Source organism: Lagopus muta, chromosome 3 (assembly GCF_023343835.1).
Source record: "Lagopus muta isolate bLagMut1 chromosome 3, bLagMut1 primary, whole genome shotgun sequence".
NCBI lineage: Eukaryota > Metazoa > Chordata > Aves > Galliformes > Phasianidae > Lagopus > Lagopus muta.
Genome location: NC_064435.1, coordinates 25,207,752 through 25,233,367, shown reverse-complemented (window position 1 = coordinate 25,233,367; position 25,616 = coordinate 25,207,752). Strand labels below are relative to the sequence as shown.

Below are 25,616 nucleotides of genomic sequence, written 5' to 3'. Positions count from 1 at the left end.
TCCTTCGAAAGTGAGGAAGAAGTAGCCACACCCGGGACATGATGGGATACAGAGAATGGGTTAAGGAGAAAGTTTGGGGGTTGGAGAAAGGGAGGTGGAAGCTGCGTGCCTGAGCTCTGCAGGCTGCATGAAGGGTGTGTGGAGATGTCAGACAATTGAGTTAATACATCAGAGCCTGCCTCTGACAGTTTTGTTAATTCCAGTAACATGAAAGAGGAACAGAATTTCTGTGTGGCTGGAACACAGCACTGAGTTTGACTTTGGCAACAAGTCCAGAGCCAGCCCAAGAGCCAGGCAGAGTCACAGCTTCATCAGGAAGTTCAAATCTGGTGTGTCTGCTATAATCGTGCTCGGTGGGCCCCGGACTGCATGTGAAGTAGTTGCAAGTTCTCAGAAAGACTGCCGTCTGAAAATCTAGCTGCTTTTATTCCCCTGCTGGGAAAATTTTTCCACCAATAGGCTTGCTTAATTATCCCCAAAAGAGAGAAGTTTTTAGCTTTCTTTATTCAAATAAAGGGAGAGTCTACAGGAGTTATTCCCCCTGTAGAGGCTTTCAAAGTATTGGGAGACACAGCCCCTTCTTTATGCCTTTACCCTGACTCTTGTGAACCCTTTCCCCATTGGCTAAGGTATCTGAGTACCTGAGGTTCACGTTCTTCTCAGCACACCTCAAACATGTCCCCCTCCCCCCAACCCCTTTATTTCCTTTGTTTATACATACTTTGTAATTTGGATTCAGACTTTGTTTTTTTGCCCAACTAGAGCTGTCTTTGTATCCTTTTTGGCAAAGCCCATCAATCTTTGTGCTGTCAAGCAAACAGGATTTACACACAAGTGCTAAGCTAGCATCTCCAGCCACATACCTGCAAATAAGTTTGTTTAATCAGTTGTTCTGCACAAATCTTATTTTGCAAGGACATCTTCTTTCATCTCACCCCACAACTGTGCCAATACATGACAGTGTTCTGTGCATTCCTTACCTCTTCATTAGCAGTTCCAAAGAGATTTTTCAGCTTTCTCACTGCAAGGAAGAATGGTGTTGATGTTTCAGAACACTATTCTTGTTGACAATAATAGCTTTCTGCTGAGCTGTAATAGCTTGTTGACAGCCTTATGACATGTACGTTGCCGAAGTAGTAACCTAGGACATACTTTTTGCACTTGCTATCATTAGATCTCATAAACCGTTTTAGTGCCTATTGTAACTTACTGCATTCATTTATTAATTTTCACTCTGATGAATATCTGATGTCATCATACTCATAGAATATCCTAAGTTGGAAGTGACCCACAAGGATCATTGAGTCAAACTCCTGGCTCCACACAGGACCAGCCAAAATTCAAACCCTATGTCTGACAGCATTGTCCAGATACTTCTCAAAATTTGGCAGCATGGAGCCATGATCACTGACTGCCCTGGGGAGCCTGTTCCATGCCCACCATCCTCTTCCAAAGAACCTTTTACCTAATATACAGTCTGGTTATTTTTCACTCTCTTTTCTATAAACACTATGCTCTCTTACATATACGTCATTTGTAGCATCTGGACACCATCTGATCTTCGTGACACGTTGCTACATTTCAAAAAGAACCTTTCATGAATAGTCTGTACTTGTGCAAATCTAAACAGATATGTCCATATAATGTGGAGCAAGTCCAGCAGTCCTGCATGTGTTGCTGCCCAATTGATATGCTGACCAGCCACAGAGTTCACTGAACTTCTTTTTTTTCTCCTACACCTTGCATTAACATGGTTGATGGGGATATCTTGATGTGCACTGTGCGCTACGCTATGTGCTGTATGAGCTTTGTTAACACATAAAGTTTTGATTTTGATCAGTCAGCATAAATACTAACCTTCGTTTGCCATTCCAACTGGCATTAGTTGTAAGAGTCTGCATTCAGTGGCACTTTTTCAATCAGGGTTAGTTATAAGTGTTCCAGTTGTAGACAAAGCCTGTGCCAGCTAATGCAGTAAGATGCTTGATAGAAGGGGGAAGGGGATGGAGGCAGGGAATAGGAGAAAGTAGAGGGGTTGGCAGTGGTGAAGCTATACTGTTAGTTACATCAGAACAATGGTATAAATGAAAAGGTCTGTAGAAATAATTGGAGTATTCTTGTTTCCGATGCAAAGCAAGTAAGCAAGAAACCAAAGGGATATCACAACCTTTTCAGGCAAGTGCACTTCCCTCCATTGTTCTCTAAGTAAATGTGTATTTGTGTGGCAATATTCAGCACTAAGTTGGCACAGGAAAGAATCCTCACTGCAGAAGGACTAGTCATAGACTGCAAGGCTACAAACATTAATGAGAAAAACATTATAAAATAAGACTTATTCACTATTTTACATTATCCATTCCATTTCCTTAAAAAATGTAGGATAAGAATAACCCTCCTTTTCAAAAGAGCTAGAATTTGTGCCCACAGAAGAAATGTTTAGGATTTTATTTTTTTTTTTAATGTAGGCTGCGTGCTTTATTACTGCTCAATGCTGATTTCTGTTCTGTTACTGTAAATTTGGGGGAAACGTTAAATACAACATAATCAGCAGGGCCGGAGCAGTAATAATTGGAAAGCATTAATAAAGAAAATGCTTTATGTTCCAGTACAGAACAAAAGCAAAGGACTGAAGCCAACTTGAGAGCATGAAGAGGAGGCAAATGCCTGACTGACAGTAGCACAGAAAAAAAACAGTTCATTGCCTAAACTAAGAAACATGATAAATTCAAACTTAGAATTCAGAGCGAAAGTAATTATGCATTCTTGAAAATAGGATTGCAGACTTGCTTTCTAGCTATCGTCTGTTAATACTGCTCTGGCGGGAGCAAAAAAACTTAAGATGTTAGAGGCCCTGAGTAAAGAATGTGATACTCAGCTGGTCTCTTCCAGCAGAGAATAACATGCCTGCGAAATATCTGTTGCCAAAATGTTTCTTGATACATTAGGATGTACGTAACCACAAACTTGCAGGCATCTGAAATTAAGCAGTCATTCCACTCAAACTGAAAGAGCTTTCATGGATAAATAACTGTTCTTCATAGATTAAAATAAAATAACTTGGAGGCTTTTTATTCATAATACTATAATAAATAACCAACAACAACACAGCCGTTTCTATGTAAACATTAACAGCGGACCTGTCTCAATCTATCATGGAAAGCATGTTTTTACAAGATGTTACTTTAAAAGGAAGAAATGGGAGGAGCACTGACTACGACTGAAAGGTTTGAGATGTTTGTATTTTTCCTTTGGGTCTTTGTGCCTTACGGAATGGAACATGCAACACGATGCAACGCTCCTGCTTGTTTTCCAGTTGGAATACTGAGGCTACTGGAGGAATATCTGTGTTTGAATGCAGTTATTTCCCATCTGGATTCTGATTAAGTCCTGTTACATGGTGCTTCAACTCAGTCCTGAACTGAAGATTGTAAACGTGCTGCATCAGTTCCTCCTAAATGCCCTTTGGCACTCAGCAAATTTATGCCTTACTACTGGTCTTGTTGTTCATGGGGAAACAGAAATTCCAGGTTAGTGCTCTTGCATTTATTAACTTCTTCATCTGTCCAGAATTGTTTATTTTCTAAATGTTTACTTGTTTTGGTAGATATTGTGCTGTACATCATACTGATCTTTGTCCAAAGTACTTCAAAGAGAGGACAATATATTGTTTCAGAAGACACAGGTGAATACATTGAGTAAGTTGTTTCTTTCTTTGCTTAGTATTTTATCTTTTTTTAAAAGCATGCTTAATTAAAATCAGATCTTAACACAAGGTCAGCCTCTTTTGTGTATGATGCATTATGTCAGAAATTATTAGAAAGGCCAAAGATATATAATCATGGTTAAGAAAACTGAGTTGATAATTATTCTATAATGAATAGAGTAATAGAAAATATAGAAAAGTCCACAGATTAACAACTAACAATTAACAATTAAAGGAAATAATACCTTCCCTCTGAAAATCTTTCTGCTTTGCCAAATCCAGCCACAGGAATAAATATATTCTTTGTGCAGTGTTAGTAACACGTCTCATCATGCCTTTTTAAGTTAACAAAGAGACAGCGTTCACTTGTTACTCTCTGAAAAAGTGATCTCATCTTCAATGTAGAGGTTTTTCTGGTTTTTTGTTTGTTTGTTTTTAACCTTCCTTTCGTCTTATTCCTGCCACAACTTTCTAAGGAATAGAGAGCAGCTGGTAAGTAAGCTGTCTGCTTCTGCCTGCTAATGACCTCAGTTGGCGTTGTTTGAAGAAGCAGCATTCCAGGAGAGTCTGATCTTCCTTCTTGAGAGCTCTCGTTGATTTTAGTATTCATGTAATACTGTAATAAATATAGCAGCTAAACACAAGGCTAATCCAAGAGTGAGAGGTTATTCGTATCATATGCCGTTCTGTGTGCCTATTTTGAAACAGCAGTTAGTCGCTATTCAGCTACAATAACCTCTTTGCTAAAGGAAGAAAGCATATCATCTACTCTCTGGTAAGCTGCTATTTGGTCTTTTTCATGCCTTAGATTTGGACTAGACTAGCTTCCCTCTGAAATATTCCCCATGACTTGATTTGGGGTGGGGGCAGAGAACAGGGGATGGAGCAAGAAAACCAGCCTCTGACCACATGGCTGTGAATGGAGCATGTAAAGCTTTAATTCATCACAACATTTTTATAAGCGTGAAATTTAAAAACCAAAAGCAAAGCTGATGTTTCTTATTGAGTGGGATATTTTCTTTAGAGGAGATCAAATTGATTCATTTATTTTCAAATTATTATTTTATGCTATGCCTTCCTAAAGCATAATCCTGTTTTGTTTGCTTGACCTCCTCTCATTATGGAACAGTATTATTTCCCATGAATGCTCCCTTTAAGATCTCTTGAAACCTGTGCTCAGCAACATTATTTTGGAGTTTAATTTACATGCTTTTGCCGTGTTGAAAACTGTTGAAATCTGATTGCATTCTCCAGCAAGTATTAATATAGAGATATCATTATTGGTTACTGCTTTTATGTTATTTTTTTAATGTACTACACACAGGAAAAAAATATAGCCAGAGTGTTCTTGAAGAAGATACTGAGATTTCTCACAATTTTTAAAATGACTTTATACACATATATTGGCTTCTAATGCAAACAGAATATTCTAGCCTTTGTTTTAAAGTGTTGTAAGTGGCATCTGTAACATCATTTTCTAACTGATGGCATTTAGAAAAACTTTTTAATATTGTCTGGTTTGCATTTGCTGTTTGTTGATGTCATTGCTGACTTCTGTCGTTAAGAAATGATTTTGCAGTAGACAACAATCAACGTAATTTAAAAAACATTGAATTGTTTGAAATAACATAAAGGATGTGACATTCTAAATGCGCTCAATTAACAAGATAGTCTGTTGGAAGGAGCTACATTTGGTACCAGAGAGATCCTCTGAGTTACAACATAGTTATTTACTATTTCTTGAACTAAAAGGTTGGAATTTCAAAGCAGCCTAGGATAGATGCAGTTTATTCCCGTGGGAAGTCTCTGTGAGCAGTTTTTAAGACATCACGTTTCTGTAACCCCAGACCTAGTATTGCTTAATCATTTGGCGAAGGTTAATTACCTTCTCAAGAAGGAAGCAATCATTTATTAGACTGAAGATTCCTGAAAGATGGGAACTGTGTGAGAAAACCCTGCTGTGACACACTAGCCCTGCACTAATTTATGGAAAAACTGTCTTTGATTCAGCTTTGGTTTTCAACTATTAGCAAGATGTTCTTTTCACTTTAACATATGACTTCTGGTGGCTTCACAAAAAAAAAAAAAAAAAAAACCACAAAGAAAACCATAACAGTAATCATCTTTTGAGAATTATCTGTGTACAGTGGTGGTTTCCTTCTTTCCTTCTCAGCTGGCCATCTACAAGTCCCTTTCTCTTCCTATTATACAGAGAGGACTTTGTGCTACTTTTTTTTCAGAGAGGATGTGGAATCTTCTCTTTGGATATCTTTCCAAAGCCTCTTGGACATTGTCCTGATTTACCTGCTCTGGGTGCCCCTACTGGAGCAGATTGCTCCAGAGGTCTCTGCCAACCTCAGCCATCCTGGAGTTCTATGATTCTGTCCATACAGCTGGGGTGCAAAGACAACACTGCAAATAATTCAGGGTCATTATGCCTATCTATGTTCTCAAGGCCTTCTGCTTTTTCTCCGAGAAGAAAATTTTCTTCAGTTCATTGAGGAAGGCCCTGAGTAAGAATGGGACCTGTATGAGTGCAGGATTCTGGAGTTATGCAGTATAGACTGTTTGCCAACACAAGGCACAGGAGACTGTTGGAAACTTTTTCATTTTGTGTGCTGGTACACCAGCTTGTTGATACCTGTCTGAAAAGCATTTGCAGAGGGAAGCAGCCCTTTCTACATGTTAGAGTCTGTGGGAGCCCATCCAGCCAGGGCTTCCCCTCGCGCCAGAAAGCTTTTATGTACTGCTCTTCAAATGCAAGAATAATTGAAATATCTATTTCAGAGATGAAATATCACTTTGATGCCATAAGGTTTATTATTTCAACAAGGTTAGCCTTTACAAATTAGACCATGCTAAAGTGGAATGCTGGAATACAAAGAACATGCCTTTTCCAATTACTGTGTACATTCTTTCTAATCTCAGGAAGCCATTCTGATTCCCTGTCTCCTAAAAGATTTACTGTAAAGCTTTGTTGCCTATTATAACAATTTTCCAACTGAAACTGGCCATTCATTGTAAGAATTCAGCTTGTTATACCTGTGATGTTCGTCCCTAGTATGAAAGACCTCACAAACATTAGCTTGTAGTGGCTTTATCTTGGGTTGTGTATACCCTTGAAATGTGAGCTACAGGGATGCCCAAGTGACAATGAACCAGTCATGCTTGACCAATGAGTCTTCTTAGCTTAAGCTTTTCTGTGCAACAGTTCAAAGGCAGAAGCAGTGATGATGGTCCCAAGATGGATAGGTAGGATGAAGAGAATGTGACACACAAGGGTGAAGTGACTTAACAGTATGACAAGGCAGAAAATAAGACTGTGGGTCAGGGTTGGTAGGAACAAAATGATGAGCTATAAATAAGGGAAAGTATTAGAGCATGGTAGTGGACCACTGCATCTCCTCAAAATGCTTTTATCTTTATCTGGGCTGTAACAGCAGTAAATTCTTTGTAACAACAGATTGCCATTATACAGGAAGTTGCGACAGAAGATAGTCTCCTAGTTTTTCCAATTTTCTTAATATTGTGAAGGCTTTGATGAAAACTGATGAGACCTCAGTAAAACTTTATTTAAGGAAGACACAGTGTTGAATAAAGAAATAAATAATAACTTCCAGATTGTAACCACACTGAATAAGAGCAGTGCTCTATCAAAGCTATCAGGAGTACTGAGACAGAGGATGGCAAGAGCAAAGTCGCCTACAAGTTTTTGTCTTCAGGAAGTTACTTTCTTGCAGAACTTCAGCTAATATAAATTGGGAGTACAGTAGATTTACACCTAGTTAATTATGGAAATTGAATCTCTTATCCTTCGACTCTCAAGACTGTACCCATTTATGGGTATTAATTTAGTGTCTGGTTAAAAGTTTTGTTGATATGGCATTTCTTAAAGAACAGAAGTTTGAACTCTTTCTTCATCTAATGTATTGTCTTTCAAAGTGTTTTTATCCACAGTCACTTATTTATGAAAGAAATATTTCTCTACAGCTTTGGTTACACATTTTCAGAGATCTGAAATAATCTTTTGCTAACACAAGAGGGAAGAAGAAAAATATGCAAGACATTGTTACAAAAAAATTTAATGTTTAACTAAACATAAAAATAATTTAATATTAAACTGAACATCAAAGTTCAGGTTTTATATCATGTTTGCAAGTTACATGCACTAGCAACAGTTTATCAATTGCACTGTGTGTACTGCTTTACTGGAAAATGATTTGATCTCATTTATCAATGAGATTTCATTTCAGGGAAGCAGATAACCTCTGGTTTTGATCATCTATTTGCATAGCTCCGTGCTCATATCATCTAAGGAACAGCTGCACTTTAAATTCTTATTCCCATTTGTGCATTTTGGCTCTGAATTATCTGAAAGAAAAAGGAGGGGGAAAAAAAACAAGCAACCCTAGATCTGGGGCAAAAATCACAAGTTGATTTTAAACTAACTCTGCTGCCAAAATAGCTGATCTGGGGAGTTAAATGCTGAAATTCTGTGTGCTGCTGTCTCAGTGGGGGTATTCAAGCAGCTGCAGTCATGGAAGGGGTTCCTGCCACATCGCATATAGCCATAGGGAGCAGAAATGTGACGGGGAAAATGACTTATTTTCCTATTTCTTTTCACACCATCAGAAAATGTGTGTCAGTGGTAAGAAACTGGGAGTGCTTATTAGAAGTTTTAAAGGAGATCCTTGACTGATGGATTGGATATTCAAAATTCCTCCAATTGACCAACATGATATTTTTCATTCTTCAAGGGACAAAGTGAAAAGTAAAAGGAGTCACCCATGTGTGAAGAGAAGGTTAGCATAAGGTGGGATGATCAGTCAAGTTTGAACGCTTATAGCATAAACTAATATTTAACTTTATTCCAGTGTTCCTTCACTGCTTCTGTGGTTAGAGAAGTGCTTTTGGGATGAAAAAAAGCTCTTGATTTTTAAAGACATCTTGATATCTTTTAATCTTTAATCCACTTCAGATCTCATTAGTTACTTGATCAACCAGGAGACTGAGTTGCACCAAAAAAAGTGATAAACGTCATCATGTATTATTCAGAGGTTCTAAAACAGCCATACTTTACAAAGGAAATGATGCATCTCAGGGAGCCATCAATCCAAAATTTAACCACATACATTTGGGATCAAATGTTTTCAGCCAGCATTGTGCAGACAAGTTTTGTTCAACACAAAAAAAAAACTTTGCTTTAGCTCTTAGGATCTTTTTTGTTTTCTTTGGAAGCTCTTTGGAGTGGGTGGATGGAGGGAGAGGAAGGAGAAATGCATTTCTCTTGAGATAGGATGACAAAAAAGTCATTGTCTAAGCAGGCATTGGCATGAGTAAGCTTGACCCAAGGATAGGTGTAGTCAAGAGACATCTCTGCATTTGAGGCTGCTATATTTTCTTTTGCTGCCCCTTGCCATCTCAGCCTCAAGCAGTGATGTGTACACAGGGTTGATTTATCTGTGTGATCACGCAGCTGCATTGTTTTTCCCAGTTCCTGTTGCACTTGGATCTTGCCCTGCGAGTGCTGCTGTTGAACTCCCTTGTATGAAAATGTTTTAGGAACAGGGTGTTTAAAACACAATCCTTATGCATGCGAGTGGCTTTCATCCAAAATTTAAGATGCTTTTATTCTCTGTAGCCATAATTTAATCTCTTGGAACAGCGTGTTTCCAGGGGAAGAGAGTCTCTTTCCTCCCTAAGATCACTTTAGCAACAGAATGTGGATTTACAATTTAAGATAAATAACAGAAGTGAAGTCAGGGTTCAATTTTAGGAATGTGAAATAAATAAAGGAAATTTCAGGATTGATAACCAAGGACAGTGATCTCTCATTCACCTATTATAAAGGTACACAGAGTGTATGAGTGTAAGAGTGAAAGGCAGGATTATCCACTTCAATGTGGTTCCCCTTCTTTGTACAATTTGTACACTAATTATCTTACTCATTTCTTTGATGTTACACGCTTTATAAAAGATGTTGTCTCCTCTTGTTTTCAGGTAATACTATTTGAAGATGCCAACGTCCTGGCAAATATGCTGCAAGAAAAAATCCAAATCTAAGAATGGAAATGCTGAAATGGATGATATGGCAGACACAAGTGAAAAAATGCAGATGAAAAAAGAAATCACGTTACTAAATGGAGTTTCTTTAATTGTAGGAAATATGATTGGCTCTGGGATATTTGTATCTCCCAGAGGTGTTTTAATGTACAGTACTTCCTATGGACTCTCTCTTATAATCTGGGCTCTTGGCGGAATGTTTTCACTGTTTGGAGCTTTATGTTATGCTGAGTTGGGAACATCCATTGTCAAATCTGGAGCTAGTTATGCTTACATACTGGAAGCTTTTGGTGCCTTTGTGGCCTTCATTAGACTGTGGTCTTCTTTGCTAATTATTGAACCAACAACTCAGGCAGTGATAGCAATCACATTTGCTAACTATATTGTTCAGCCGATTTTTCCTCATTGTGAGCCACCATACGATGCAGTCAGATTGATTGCAGCTGCTTGTATTTGTAAGTAAAATTCTGATTATTAGAAATCCATAACTATGATTGTAGGTGCCCAGACAAGTTTTTATTCCTTCACCTGCTGTGAAAATACTTATTTCCTCCCTTGAATATGTTCTTAGGAATTCATATGCTTTTGTTCAGAGGTATTTTATTTAAGGCTGAGATTATTAGAGGGGAAAGGATAATTCCATCAGTTTAGGGAAGCTGTGCCTGCTGAATTGAAGTATCTTGATGAATCTTGGGTCCAGTTTACTGTTGAAATTTGGCCTGTATCCTCTTCCCTGTTTCTTGCAAATATTGTAGAATGAATAAAGATTGGAAAGCTTATATGAAATTAAAATTACAGTGACCAGTGATAGGACTCAAGGGAAAGGCATGGAGTTATGGCAGGGAGCGTCAGGTTGGATATTAGGAAAATGGTAATCTCTGAAAGGGTGGTTGGACCCCAGGCTTGCCAGGACAGTGGTCACAGCCCCAAGCTGTCAGAGTTCAAGAAGTATTTGGACAATGCTATTAGACATAAAGTTTCATTTTGGGTGATCCTTTGTGGAGCCCAGGGTTGGACTCGATGTAGATCTCTTGCTGCTGGGGATGTTCCGTGGCTCTTTCATTCTAATATGAGTTTTGTCCCTCATTTTTTTGAGTAGTAATTACATACTCCTCAGAGTTGACTTTATTGAACACAGGGATAAGCATTATAACTCCAGTAAATAATCTTCACTCAAACATTTTTTCCATAAAATTTTGTCAAGATGGGTCATGTTCCTTTCAGGCTATGCTATAGTGTGATCTTTTAGAAACAAATTGTATAGCTTAACAAAATCTTCCAGTAGGATGAGTATTTTTAAGTTATTGTAATGTACACTGACAATTCTGAAAAGCTGTTCTCCCTGTAGCTCTGATTCCTGCCAGCATGCTACAGAGGAAGTTCACTTCTGAAGAGGGCTCAGTGATGTAACTGGAGGCCATTATGACCACTCCAACCAGTGGTCCAGTAAAAAAAACAACAAACCCTATTCCAAAAGGCTTTATCAGCTGAAAGCTTCCACTTGCACAGAGAAGCAGTTGTTTGTTAGAGCAAAATTAATTTCCCTAGTTTTCTAGATGCATTTCATGAAGTCCTAATGCTTGGGAGAAGCAGTCTTCAATTACTGATTTTCATTAAGACTTTGGTTTTGTAGTTATTCTTGCTGTAGTCCTTATGTGAATCATCTGTGGTGTGCTCTGGTACCTCTGACTTCTATGAACTGATGCGCAAGGTGTGGCTGGCATCTGCTCCTTTCTCATGCAGAAAATTAGCTGCTTCTGACCAGGTTTATGACCAGCACTTTAAGTACCAGCTCAGATTGCTGGGAAAATTACAGTTTACTGTGATAACTGTAGTAAGCAACTACTGGTATGTAGTAAGCAATTTGGCAGTCAGATAGCAAGCTTACTACTAGCTTGAAAAATTTGACAAGGTTAAGGAGCAATGGATTTAATTGATGCTTCACCAACACAGTGCAGATAACGTATCCACATATTTAGTAGTATTTACCAGGAATCCCATGGCAAAATGCTGTAGCCTTTAACTACATATAATACATCTCGTTTTCTGTACATGTGCAATTATCATATCCTTTGCACTATTTCAAATAGCCCTTTATAGCATTGCAAGTAACTCATAAATGTTCAGTATTGAAAATTTCAGTCAATACTTGTATCATTTTTAAGAAATACTGCTAGAATTCTACCACTTACTGATACATACTATTGAACTGTTTTTTCATACCAGAACAAAACCAAGTCCTGTCCTTATTGCACAATATTGGTATATTAACAGTGGGGACAAATCAGGTCCTGATTCTGTAAATAGTTAGATGCATAATTACTTTCACAGCTGGCAGGGCACCCAGACAAATATGTAGAGCTGCTCATGACAAAGAAGACAGAAGTTCTATGAATGTCTGCAATTGGATGCTAATTTCCTCACCAGATGGTTTTCATTTTAAGCAGTTACAAAATTCTTTTTCTTTCTTTTGAAACTGTAGTGCAAATGATAGGCAGGTCAGAGAAACAGAAAAATAGAGCAGAAGACTACTAGAGAAGAAATAGCCTACACTGTTCAGTGCTTGAGGGTCCTACAAAGAGCATTCAAACTCCTTGGTGCAGGAGCTGTCCTTACTCTGTATATAGACAAGGGCTTTAGTTGGTGAGGAGAACTTCAATGCAAACAAAGAATACAAAGAAATTATATTTTCTGCATGTGCACAACTTGCAAGTGACACTGTTGACTCTAAGGAAATTTATAGCTTTAAAGATTATTTTAAAAGAGCAGGAGTCATCCTAGAATTCAAAATCTGGTGTTTTCTTCATGCCTTCATTGTATCCTCCAGAGTAAATCAGGTATTTAATTCATCTGATCATATCTAGGTGGTCCTGAAATATTGAAAATTGATTCTGTTGTATTGTTTGGCAGAGGGGTGGTATCTGGAAGAATGTATTTGAAATATGTGATGTCAAACATACAGCGGTCCTCCCATCCATGTCATTTTTCTCTTCAGGTTCCTTAACGTTTATTAATTGCGTCAATGTGAAGTGGGGAACTCGTGTGCAAGATATTTTCACATATGCAAAACTTATGGCCCTTGTCGTGGTGATATCTGTTGGCCTTTACAAAATTGGTAAAGGTAAGAATATTTTCTGCTTACTTGCATTCTTAAAAATGAAGTGCATATTCATTTCAAATTCCATGCAGGAAGATTGCAAGCCTCCATTAGGCTTGCGCATGAAGTATTATTTCTTCTGAAAAAGTTATCTGTCACAGGAAGATTAGGGGAATTTTATGGCTTACTAAGCACTGGTTGTTTAATTATTCCTTCGTTGTTGCTGCGGCAGACCAACACACACCAAGTTCTGCATTGCTCAGGCTGTATAGGAGATAGCAGTTGAATTCATAGAATCATAGAATCATAGAGTGGCCTGGGTTGAAAAGGAGGGGGAATGACTGTTAACATCAGTTTGATGATAGCTAGATTAGAGTTAGTCCCAGTGTCTCTGGTACATGCTAGTAAAAATGAATAGCATGTTGGTGCAATTAACAACATGAAGAAGCAAGATGTTTCACTTTCTCCTGGGACTAAACAGCATAGCAGAAATCCAGGGAAGAAGGAACTTGCTCTTCAGCTGTGTGAAAGACATGCTGGCAGTGATGATAGAGCTTGCTAATTGCTAGAAACAGGAGACAACACTGTAACACTGCACTCCTGTGATTCACTGTGGCATGGTAAGGCATCACAGGATGGATGAGCCATTTTTTATAAACAGTAACCAGGCTGAACTGTATATACCCAAAAGCTAGATACTAATTTCCTCCAGGGCTGCTTTTCCAACTCTAGCTCTGTCACTTAATAATTAAGGTTGCTTTTCTTTTTCATTTTCATTTGCCATTAAATCCCTAAATAGCCACTGTGACTTTATTCAGTAAAATTTCACTCTTCAGTTTAGGAACTATATTTCTCTTTTCTTTAGAAACTAATTTGTAAAACCAACTGTGAGAGCTTGCTTTCCCACGTTTCCTGGTGTTCACCTTTCCTTGGCTCCAGTTCTAATACATCAACTGTTTTTATACCATAAAATCTTTAAGGGAGCTTTTTTTGTTTAACCATATCAGTGTATGTCATTTGTCACTGATTTGATCAAATTTAAACAAATCTGAACAAATGAACACAGTCCTAAGGTTGGTTTATTTACATTGTTACCTGGGTCAGGAGGACAAAGGCAAAGAGGAAGCCTTCTTGCAATGGATGTAAAATGCTGAGGGTTTTTACTGGTGGCAAAGGTCTCATCTCTGATTTATCTGAATAGAACCAAGTGATTAAATACAGAAAGGGCTGGGAGGAAGAATGATTGAGACATCTGGAGAAAGTTGTGAGCAGGTCAGTGCGCTCTTTTAAATGCAGCAGCTGTGTGAGAAGAACAGCTCTCATATTTTAGCCCTGCCATGGTCCTGATGTGCTGACATACGCCACTTCTTTTAAAACACTGTGAATTTATCTGATTTTGAGTAGGCACTCTCTAGTGCTTTTCTTGATCCTGTAGGATATTTTCCTTGTTTTTTATTTTTTCCTACAATTTTCTTCATCTGTGTCCTCTAAGCGTGAGTTGATCTTGCAGCTTCACCTTCCCAAATTCTAGCAGTGTATGAAGAAAATGATTTCTTTATGAATGTGAAAGACTGGTATTTACTGTTCTTAAAAGACTGAATTTCTTTTGCGGCAGCATTGTATTTCTTAGTGTAACCACAAGATGAAATTGCTTGATTTCATAGCGAATGCTTTACTTTCTTCCCTAATAGAGGTTTCAGTCTGTTTCTGTTTTCCTTAATACCTAAACCCACTTCCATTTATGTTAATTTGCTTTCCTTCTGCAAATTCAAGTAAGCCTTTCTTCCTCTTTTCAGGGCTGCAGAGAAGGCCTACACAGTTTCATGAGCAGTTCTTCTCTTTTGCAGTTTTCTGCAGTTTCTTGTCTCAACTGATTGAGCTAAACTAGAGAATTTAGAAAGGAAATATTTTCTGTGTCTTCTCTTAATTCTGGTGAACAACTGTCCTGCTGAGATGTGAGATGGGGTCTTGAGAGCTTCTCACTCCATTGGCCACAAGTCCATTTGTTGACAATATGGATGGGAGAGGATGGAGTATGAGACAGATTCAGAAATTGAAATTGGGTTTCTCAACTGTGTCTCCCTGGCTCATAGCCCTCAGCACTTCATGCTCTCTTGGTAGGCTAGGGATTGGTGCCAGGGAATGAGGAAGCTGTGAGGACTGCTGGGATTTCCCAAGTGATGTCCAAATAGCAAACACGGGAAAATGTGCTGTCAGTGTAACTGTCTGGATGATAGCTGATTGGAACTCAAATTGGAACAATTTGTCAAGTGAAATTTTAACTTTTAAGAGTAGTGATGAAGCCTGGATTAAATAGTTTTTATTTTGAGGGGGAGAGATGAGACATTTCGTGCAGTGCCCTGTGTCTTAATTGTTGACATGTAACAGGTAATTGTACCTGCCATTTGTACAGGAGAAACAGAAAATCTCAGAGCTCCCTTTAAGGGCTCAGCAACAGACCCGGGAATGATTGCACTGGCTCTGTACTCAGCCCTCTTTTCCTACGCGGGGTGGGACACCCTGAATTACGTCACCGAGGAGATGAAGAACCCTGAGAGGTAAATGCACATTCTGCATTCAAAGCACTGGAAAGTGTCCTGGCACGGCAGGACAAGCTGCTTTCTGATTAGAAATTAGTCTAACCATTTTCTCTACAAAAACACTTATTTCCAAAAGAAATAGTAAGTAAGAAACTCCTCTCTCACCAACTGTATCACATTAATAATTTTCCTCCAGATATGTGTTTTATACCTTACACTTTGGACCAGACTTTTTAAAAGGAGAAGAACAAATCCCTGCTGAAAGTGTGAGTCCACCTAAGCTTTCTAAAATTCCCTACTTCTTCTCAGTCAGACAAAACAATTATTTTACTTTCCATGACTGCTTTTGCCACCAAGAGTCAGACTGTCAAATTCATGACTTTTATTTTGTGGTCTTCAGTGTTACTATTTATGGACAAAATGTTTCATTTTGCTGAAGGCAAAAAGTTAAATGAGAAATAAAAAAAGTCCACAGTAGTGCTGGATGTTCCATCCCCTCCTCTTTGTAGGGATGTCCACCCTGTGGGAGTGGTGTGCTTCAACTGCTCAGATGATATAAGCGCACCTTGTCTTGGGACATGCACAGTTCATCAATCAGGAAAAATGCTACAGTCAAGAAACACCTAGGCATGCATTTAAAGTTGATTAAGTGCTCTCTTAAACTGCTTTATATAAAAGGCAATTTTTAAAGTGTTCAGGTAAAATGTACAATTTTGCCCTAAAACATGTGACAGAAGCCAACTAAGCTGCTTATGGAATTGTTTCACATGTGGCTGAACTTTATTTTGTAACCCTGTGATTACAAAATTTTGGATTACAAAAAGTTATGGATGTATCCATTTGCAAGTGTTTGAATTTAGGGACAGTATTTTACTTAAATCCGCAGAACATGAAATAATTTTGTCATTTTCCTTTTTCAGGAATTTACCTCTTTCTATTGCAATTTCCATGCCCATTGTGACTATTATTTACTTGCTGACTAATATAGCATACTACGTAGTGCTGGATATGTCAGCACTCCTCACAAGTGATGCAGTGGCTGTGGTAAGTTACATAAAATGACAAAACCAAAAGTTACTGCATGGAAGTAGTTTCTAAATTCTCCTACTGTGGAAGAATCTCAGGGAGCATACTTATTGGCAAAAAAATAGAAATATTTCTTTGCTGAAGATGTTTGCTCTGTTTTAAACCTTGTTTTTGTGTGAGAGTACCGCTGTGTTAGAAGGTGCATTTAAAGTTCATACCCAATAATTCTGCTCTTGTATAATCTTCTTATATAATCTGTAAATCCTTCACCTCACAGTACTTCACTATAGAAGATGTTTTCATTAGAGCGAGACAGAGAAACAGCTACAGAAAATCTGGGATTTAGGAACTATGTGGGGTTTTTTTCTGTCATTTTAATGTAGACTGGGTGATTTTTAGTACTGTAGGTCTGAAGCAGTATTTTCAACACAAAAATATGGCATGACATGCTTTTTTAAAATTCTGTCAACATGTTCTACAAAAGTACAATCATAAATAACAGACTAATACAGTCAGGATTTGTTAGAATACATTATTAAAAATAAATTTCCATCTATTATTTCATTGATTTGATTTCAGCTTAATTTTTAAATTTTTTTAATGCGTCTGTCATTTTTATTTTTATTTCTTTTTTTTTTTTAACAATTTCTGGTTTCCCAAGTCATTACTAGTGTCAGAGGAAAGCAGTGGCTATGGCACTAGAATTGGGCTGGGGTGTTCTCATGAGAGTTTCCCAGAATTGTCCATATGTTTAATGTAATGGCCTCACTGTTGTTTTCTTTCTTGCATTACAGACGTTTGGCGCTGAAACGCTTAGTTATGCTAAGTGGATAATTCCTATAGCTGTGGCCATGTCTTGCTACAGTGGGTTAAACTCATCAATAATTGCAGCATCTAGGTATGAAATATATGATTTATTTGACGTAGTAAAAAAGGAATCATTTGTCATTAATCTGCATTCTTCACTGCTAATTTCTGCATGTTAAATTGTTCATTTATGCCCGAAGGACAATTATGATATAAACTACAGGCACTGGAGAACAGAGCAGCGTTTACAATACACTGATAAACTAATTAATTCTGTCTTTGTCAGAAAGCAATGAGACATTCCTTGGCTAACTGGTTGTTAGAGGGGACTTTTTTGTTGGGTTCTTTTTTAGGCTTTTCTATGTTGGAGCCAGAGAAGGACACCTCCCTGACAGTCTGAGCTTGATTCATATGAAGAATTTCACACCAGTCCCTGCTCTTCTCTTTAATGTAAGTAAAAGCCCAGCGCCATGCCTGGCATGATTAGCTGGGGATAAAGACACAGGGGATGTTACATCTCCTTACTGTACACTGCTCCCCAGCTTTCTTGCACTGACAGTATCTTCCTCAAGTGGCCAGGATTTCTAAAACTCATTTTATCTGGTGGTTTTTTTCTTCAGTGGAAAAAGAATGGCCTGATTCTATTATGTGCTCTCTGATTGTAAAAGTAGTCAGAATGAGAAACAGAAGCTTAGAAAATGGCCGTGTAACACATGGACAGGAGTTAAATCTTTATATGTGTTTTCAGTGTCCAGTGGAGAAGAGTATGACAGGAAGAGCTCTCCAGCCCTCCTGAAGGCCAATTTTCCAGGGCTCTAGTTATAACACGACTGTTAAAGCATTTAAGTTTAAATTCATAATATTGGATGCCTATACTTGTTATTACTATCTTCTGCTCTCACAATACAAATAAATCCTGTGACACAAAAGCAAGGGAGCATAACATACAGTCTTCATGCAAATGATCTTAATGAATAATCCATAAATCTAATAGATTGAAATAAAGAAGAGGAGACACACAAGCAAAGAAAGTGGGAAGAAGGAGGTGATTGCCTCATTATGGATACTCCCTTAATACAACAGTCCTCCTTTTTCCTGGTGGATGTTTTCTGCTCATCAAAAGAAGACTGCATACTTCTATTTCTCATGTTTGTTAAAGCAGTCGTAAAATTCCTGGTATTTTAGATCTCATTTTACCCCTTTCATGCAGAGTATATAGCACACCTGTGTGACACAGCTTTTAATGTTCTCAATGAGTGGATTATGAGCACCTCCAAAAGAGAAACAAAATTAAATGCGAGGTTTCAAACTGAAGCTGATCAGAGCAGTTGGCCCATCCAAGGTTGGGCTGTTCATCTGTCCTTCTTAGGATGGTTTTCTGTGATGCTGAAATGCAGATTCACAAAGGCAGGACCTCTTCAGACAGGCCTGGAGCTGTCACTGCTGCATTTGAGGAAGAGATACCAGCAGATTTCACACTGTGCCTTGCAGATTTCTTAGTTTTAATTATATCCTTCCCGCAAGGACCTGATTTCCAGCCAAATATGTTTGAAACAGGCCTTTTTATAACTTTACTACCTGTTTTCTTCTTAATACAATTTTTATTTATTTTCCCATTAAAATGCCTTTCTTTTTTTATCTCTAGGGTTTAATGACTTTGCTTTATCTCCTTGTGGAAGATGTTTTCCTCCTCATTAATTACTACTGCTTCAATTACTGGCTCTTCGTGGGCCTGTCTATTGCAGGACTAATATATTTGAGATATACTCAGCCCCGTAGACCACGGCCTATTAAAGTAAGTGAGAGGAAATAAGCTGTAACAGCCAGCTCATATACAGGTTTATGTTACACATAATCCCAAAATCATAACATTACCAGTTGTGCTACAGGCTATTCATTTCAGCCATAGGAATCCTGTTAACATAGAAGGTAAGAAATGAAGGGGCAAAACCTGTTTCAGTTTCCACAAGAACAAGTACTCTTGCTGTGTGCTTGAAATGATACTTTCAATTTCCTTTTCCTTTCATTAAAATTTAAGTTTCTCTTTTTTTTTTTTTTTTTCTTTCACCCGAATAAATAAATCCCTGGGGTTCACAGTCAGTCCTTAGTCCTTTTAGTTTTGTTCACAGAGGACTCCAGTATGTGATGGGGACTCCAGGGAGATTCACGCTGGTCAAACTTAGCATAAGAAGTTCATCAAGAATCTCTCCAAAAACAATAAATGCTCAAATTCTCCTCATGTAGAAGTTCAAAAGCTTGAATAATAAAATACAGACATTTAGCCTTTCTCATGCACAGTGGTCATATGCAGTGAAATGCAAGCTTAAAACTGAAAGAAGAAGGGCATCTGACTATAGCAAGGTGAAGGAGGCAGCAGAGAAATGAGGCACACCTACGGTTCATTTCTAGGTTTAATCCAGTGACTGTCCAGGATGCAGGAAAGGAAGCCCAGAGCTTCTCTTAGGCACCGAAAGCTACACACTCTTGTTTGACTGTGCTCCCTTGACTCTATGGCCTGTGTCCTAGCTCTGCAGAGATGCAGCAAAATTATGAGAAATCCAAATTAGCATCATATCTTTTGAAGCTTTTCTAGATATTTCTTCCTTGTTACCCTATATCCCTATATTCCTGCACCATCTTTACCAGCACCTTTTTTTTTTTTTTTTTTCCTGTTTAATTGTAACATCCTGAATAGAAAAGCTAAAGTATGCTTAGCACCTACTGCTAGGAAAGCTTACACAAATCAAACATTCCTGAAGCATTCTCACACTTCACTTTCAAACTTCTGTACAAGATATAAGAAGATGAAGGTAAAATTTTGAATTATGGACAGTTTTGGTATTGACTTTCCTAAAGCAAAGTAGATAATAGATAATAACTATTTAATTCCCAGCAGCATTTGCCAGCTTAGTCAATATCACAAGTTTGCATATACTTTTTTTTTTTTATCATAACCATTGGTTTTCATCACTTTATAGTTATAACTTTTTATAAGTAAAAGAAATACTTATGCCAGTAAAAATTCCAGTGCTCAAATACCATCTCCTGAATTCTTTAGAAGTCTCATGACTACAGCCAGTGAAAAGTAAAAGATAAATCCATTCATAAGTTATTGCAACTTCCATTAGCTGTGATATATACTTGCTAAGTGCCCTTCCCAAATGGTTGTAAATAATCCATTTGGTTTTGTAGAATCAGGATAATTGAAAGTCTAGCTGAGATGGATCCCCATCAAAGCTACACTTAAAAATTTGCAATTGAAGTTACAAGGAAAACTACCCATTACTGTTCAGTTTTAAAGTAGCTCTTTCAGATTGGTCTCTTACCAACGTGGAAAGGAACTGAGCTTGTGCAGGTCTAAAAACTACAAAATGGTCATCAGATTGTCACAAATGTACCAAAGATGCTCTCAGCAGCATAAACTGAAGCTACCTACAATAAGGATACTACCTGTAGCCATTCAACAGATAATACACAGTACTTACTAGTCATATAGTCAATAATTATGTTTTTATTATTGACCTGTCTCATTTTAATCTACAAAGTTTTACACACACTGCTTCTTTTAATAAATGTTTGGTTTTTTCTCCACAGCTTAATCTCTTCTTCCCTATCATATACTGTTTATGTTCCCTTTTCCTGGTCATAGTTCCTCTCTACAGTGACACGATCAATTCCCTTATTGGCATTGGTATTGCCCTCTCAGGCATTCCTGCATATTATTTAGGAGTCTATCTGCCAGTTGAAAAAAGACCTAAATGGCTACAGTGGCTCTCTGGTAAGTAATATACTATCTTTTCATAGTCACAGTGCTAGTGTTTTGAATGCTTGATCAGAAGTATAACTTTTCTTACATTCTTCATCCCCTATGATGTATACCTATGCTGCATACAGCATATCACATCATTTGCTTCATCACACGGCCCTCAAAACAAAGGCACACGTACCTGTACATGCATGCAGTTCAGTATCTTGGAAGGAAGAAATACCAGAAGACCACTGCTTCACTTCCTGACTGGGAAGTGGGATATCAGAGTCAGAGGAGCCCATATGTTTTCCTAAATTATGAAGTAATGAATGATTAGCCTGAAGGCTAGTTTCTACTTCTCAAGTTCAGGCAATCTTGGAAATCAGATGTTTAATGTTTTATTCAGTTTGACATCAGATGTCAATCTGACAATTAAATGAAAATGCTGATTAAGAGAGACTTTATTTTTAATTACTGATTTCTTTTTCCCTCTACCTATAATTGTATTCTCCTAATATTTGCATAGTGCTTTCAAATGCCTCAAAAGTCCGTACATTAGTCAAAGATGTAACTTTGTCTCAGCTACGCATTTTTGCTCTGTATTGCAGTTACAACAACCAGATACATTCAGCTGCTCTTCTACTGTGCTCTGTCAGACCTGGACATAGACATGGAACCTACAAAAGCTAAAAGCAAATAGGATTGCCTTGACATTGGGAATTGCACCCGACACATCCTGTCCGGAACAATTTTTATAACCTGAAGTTCTCTCCATATCTTCAGATATGTTAAAGCATCAGCCACTGTACTTTGCACCAGTTTGATGTCTGTTAATTTCTGCTTGTTTCATAAACCACTTGCCAGCCTCTGTTTTACAGGATTTTTTTACTGAACAGCACTTTGAAACTATAAAGTATGGTATGAACAAACACTTATCAGTAGGTAATTATTAGGTTCATTGTAAAAGCTTAATAAAGAAAAAAAATTCCATCAGAATCCTAAGAAATAAATTCATCAATGTAACAAAAATCAAATCAGATAACTGCAAGATTCAAAACTTGAGTTGGGAAGCAGAAGCTACAGTGTACTTCTAAAAATATTCCTAAATTCTTAGCCAAATAAAAAATAGATAGTCTGTACTGGATAGGATACAGTTGGCAATTGGTTTTGGTCAATTATATTTTGTGAGAAATTCTTATTTAGTTATAGGCCATATTCATTACCCTTCTGCGGAAGAAGTATCTTCAACAAACAATTGACACTCTTGTAACTGATGTATTTTTGCTTTCTGGCAGAACATCTCACTGTGGAGCACTGTAAGGGACTGAGACATACTTCAGTTCATTAAATTCAGAGAAAACACATTTCCATAGCATCCACTGCTTGCCTTTCAGTATCAAAAGTATAAAAAAAATGAATCATACTAATTTTTTTGCACAGTACAAGTCATTTAAAGATTTTTTAAGGAAAAAATTAAAAAATCTTGATTAAAAATCCTGTGAGCCACTGCCCAACCCTGCAGGTTGGTCTTTCACAGAATGGTTGAGGTTGGAAGGGACCTCTGGAGGACACCTGGTCCAAACCCTCAGAGTCATCTAGAGCAGGTTGCCCAGGACTGGCCTTGCCAGTTCTTCTGGCACAGCACCCTGCAGTCCTGCTCTTCAGCAAACAGAGAGCCTCCTGCACAGGTGCCCATTGCAGCACTAGACAAGTGCACCCATCAGTGATTAAATAAATGGGCAGTAAGAACATTCTATTTTTCAGTGTGGCACACAGTAATGTGTAACCAGTCCTAATTCTTAGCTGCTTCAAGTGGGAAAGATAATAACTGTCATAGGAAAGAAAAAAACAATCACCTTTATCAACTAGACTATGAAAACAACGGTTCCTTTTCTAATCTGCTTCATAGATACGTAGAACTTCTTGTAATCCTTTTTGTCAATTCATACTTCCTTTCTGTAATTATATTTGAAAGTAGCATATATTTTTTTAATTCAAATTCCACTCAAGTAACCCCAACTAAGTTATTTTTTTTAAATCTTATTAAGTCCCTGTGGCTTCTACTATTATTGTCTTTTATTTATGTCTATCCAGACAAAGAGAAATGGAATAGGGAAAAAGGCAGTTGTTGCCACTGTGACCTTTTTTTCATTCCCTCCCTACAGTGTAAGGTCATTTGCAAGATGATAAGCTCATGTACCTCTAGCCTAATGCTTGCTGGCACTTCTTCTGTGAAGCTTTCTCTACACATTCTAATTCCATCCATTGCAGCACTTGTGGGATTTTCTTTTGATATAAAGTGTAAGTGATAAAAATGCACTAAACTAAGGTATGGTACTTAGATATTTAGTACTTAAGGTACTAATATACTAGAAATGTATATTTTGCTTTTTGGAAGCTGTGACTTTAATGCACTAAAATCACTGAAGTATCATAAACATTAAGAGGAAAGAAGGTCAAGGGTGCAATTTAGATTGCCCTGTTCCAGATACTCTTGTGTACTCTTCATGTACACAAGTGCCTATGTTACAGTACTGCATGATGTTCATTCTGCTCTGACTTAACAGAAATACTGCATTGTCATCCCATCTTTTGAAGGCACCAGTTAATGATGAAGTTGAGATCCCACAAGGCACACAGAGAATATAAAGCCTACAAGACAAATTAGCAGTGCCAAATTAAACCTAGCAGTCTTTGTCTGCAGAGTTCAAAGTCACGCTTGGTGATGAGCTCCATGTCACATGAAGAAAGCACTGCACCATGCTATAAAGTTGTTCATTACATGCCCAAAGGTGCTACGTGGTTTGACACAATTGAAATGATACCAGGTGGTAACAGATAGTGGGCACCAAAGGTAGCATAAGAAAGGCTATGAACATTTGCATAGAAATTCTGAACTGATAAACTTTGTGGTTTTTTGCCAAAATCTGTTTCTGTATGAATCTGTTAGCTTTCTGGGCACCACACACAAGCTTCCATTTTCTTTCTTTCTGGACAGGTGACAAGTGGAAGTGTATTAGTAGTCAGATGCAATGCTATAAATGTGAATACTGTTATTGAAATTCTGTATAGATATTGGAATCTCAGAAATGTTCGTGTATTTGTTGATTTTTAATTCCTTACAAATAATACGTGAAAGTTGTTTTCAAATATCTAAGGCCAAGTTATAGATGCTAAAACATTTAAATAAATCACATTTGATCCTTGGCAAATGCTACAGTTGTGTGGTTTTAAAACATAAGAATGGCATTGCATGTGAAATTTGTCCTACCTTTCATCTCATAACTTGTTTTCTCAGAGAGCAATGAAACTCTAGTTCTTATTTCTCCTTTATTTTATCTTCAATCCCTCAATCTGTACAAATATCCTGGGTTTTCCTGTGCCAGATTCTGAACCTGGCTATATACACCAACTGGGGAATGAGAGGTTGGAGAGCAGCACTATAAGAAGGGGATCGGGGACTGTGGCTGACAGCAAGCTGAACGTGGGTCAGGAGTGCGCCTTGGCAGCCACAAGGGCCAACTGTACTCTGGGATGCACAGGCCCAGCACTGACAGCAGCTGAGAAGGGTTGTCCCACTCTGTACAGCCTCACCTCGAATGCTGGATTTGAGCACCACAATATCCAAAGGACAGAAAGTTATTAGCAGGCTGAGGGGAGGCCTCGTAGAATCACCAAGGTTGGAAAAGACCTCCAAGATCATCCAGTTCAGCTGTCCATCTATTACCAATATTTCCCCACTAAACTATCTTATTTAGTACAACATCTAAACACTTCTTGAACATCTCCAGGAACAGTGATTCCACCACCTCCCTGGGCAGCCTATTCCAGCGCCTAACAACTCTTTCAGAGAATAAATTTTTCCTAACATCCAACCTGAATCTCCCCTGGCACAACTGGAGGCCATTTCTTCTCATCCTATCACTAGTTACTCAGGAGAAGAGGCTGACCTCTCCTCACCACAACCTCCTTTCAGGCTGCTGTAGAGAGTGATAAGGTCTCCCCTGCGCCTCCTCTTCTCCAGACTTAACAATCCGGATGCCATTGGCCTTCTTGGCCACCTGGACACACTGCTGACTCCTGTTTAGCTGAAGGTCGACCAACACCCCTACGTCTGTTTCTTCCAAACAGTCTTCCAGCCACTCTGCCCTAAGCCTGTCACATTGCCTTGGGTTGTTGTGGTCAAACTGCAGGACCCAGCACTTGGTCTTGTTGAATTTCATCCCATTGGCTTCAGCCCAGCAATACAGCAATCCAGCCTATCCAGATACTAAAAGCATTCATACTGGATTTATACTAAATTTTTTCTTAAGTATTTGCATAAGTCATCCTGAGTACATTGTCCATATGTAGTTGTGAATAGCCAAGGTACCTTCTGTATATTTTTATTTGTCTTTCTTACTTCTGGAAAATTAAACTTTATTTTCCTGATGCATAAAAAATATTGAAATCAGGGTGCATTATCTAGTTCCAATCCCCCTCATGCAGGAAGGGTTGCCAGCTATTAGAACAGGCTGCCCAGGGCCCCATTCAACCTGGCCTTGAACGCCTTCAGAGATGGGGCATTCATAGCTTTTCTGGGTAACCTGTGCCAGTGCTTCAACACCTTCTGAGTAAAGAATTTTCCCCAGA

The 25,616-nt window shown here is 38.1% G+C and overlaps 1 protein-coding gene across 5 annotated transcripts; it reads left to right on the top strand.

Annotated features, from left to right (window-relative positions):
• Positions 1 to 714: 714 nt before the first annotated feature.
• Positions 715 to 24,212, top strand: LOC125690620 (Y+L amino acid transporter 2-like). 5 transcript variants are annotated; one of them, XM_048939169.1, is made up of 11 exons: positions 715 to 3,224; positions 3,314 to 3,527; positions 3,605 to 3,682; positions 12,762 to 12,887; positions 15,277 to 15,421; positions 16,324 to 16,447; positions 17,224 to 17,327; positions 17,590 to 17,686; positions 18,882 to 19,031; positions 20,831 to 21,014; positions 21,593 to 24,212. In XM_048939169.1, exons 2-11 carry the CDS (start codon positions 3,353 to 3,355, stop codon positions 21,682 to 21,684), a joined length of 1,275 nt encoding a protein of 424 aa, XP_048795126.1. In that variant the 5' UTR covers positions 715 to 3,224; positions 3,314 to 3,352; the 3' UTR covers positions 21,685 to 24,212. The 5 variants fall into 5 exon arrangements, with proteins under 5 accessions (XP_048795126.1, XP_048795122.1, XP_048795123.1 ...); XM_048939165.1 differs by adding an exon at positions 9,704 to 10,221 and having other exon boundaries at positions 3,218 to 3,527; positions 3,605 to 3,695; XM_048939166.1 differs by lacking the exons at positions 715 to 3,224; positions 3,314 to 3,527 and adding an exon at positions 9,704 to 10,221.
• The last annotated feature ends 1,404 nt before the right edge of the window (positions 24,213 to 25,616 follow it).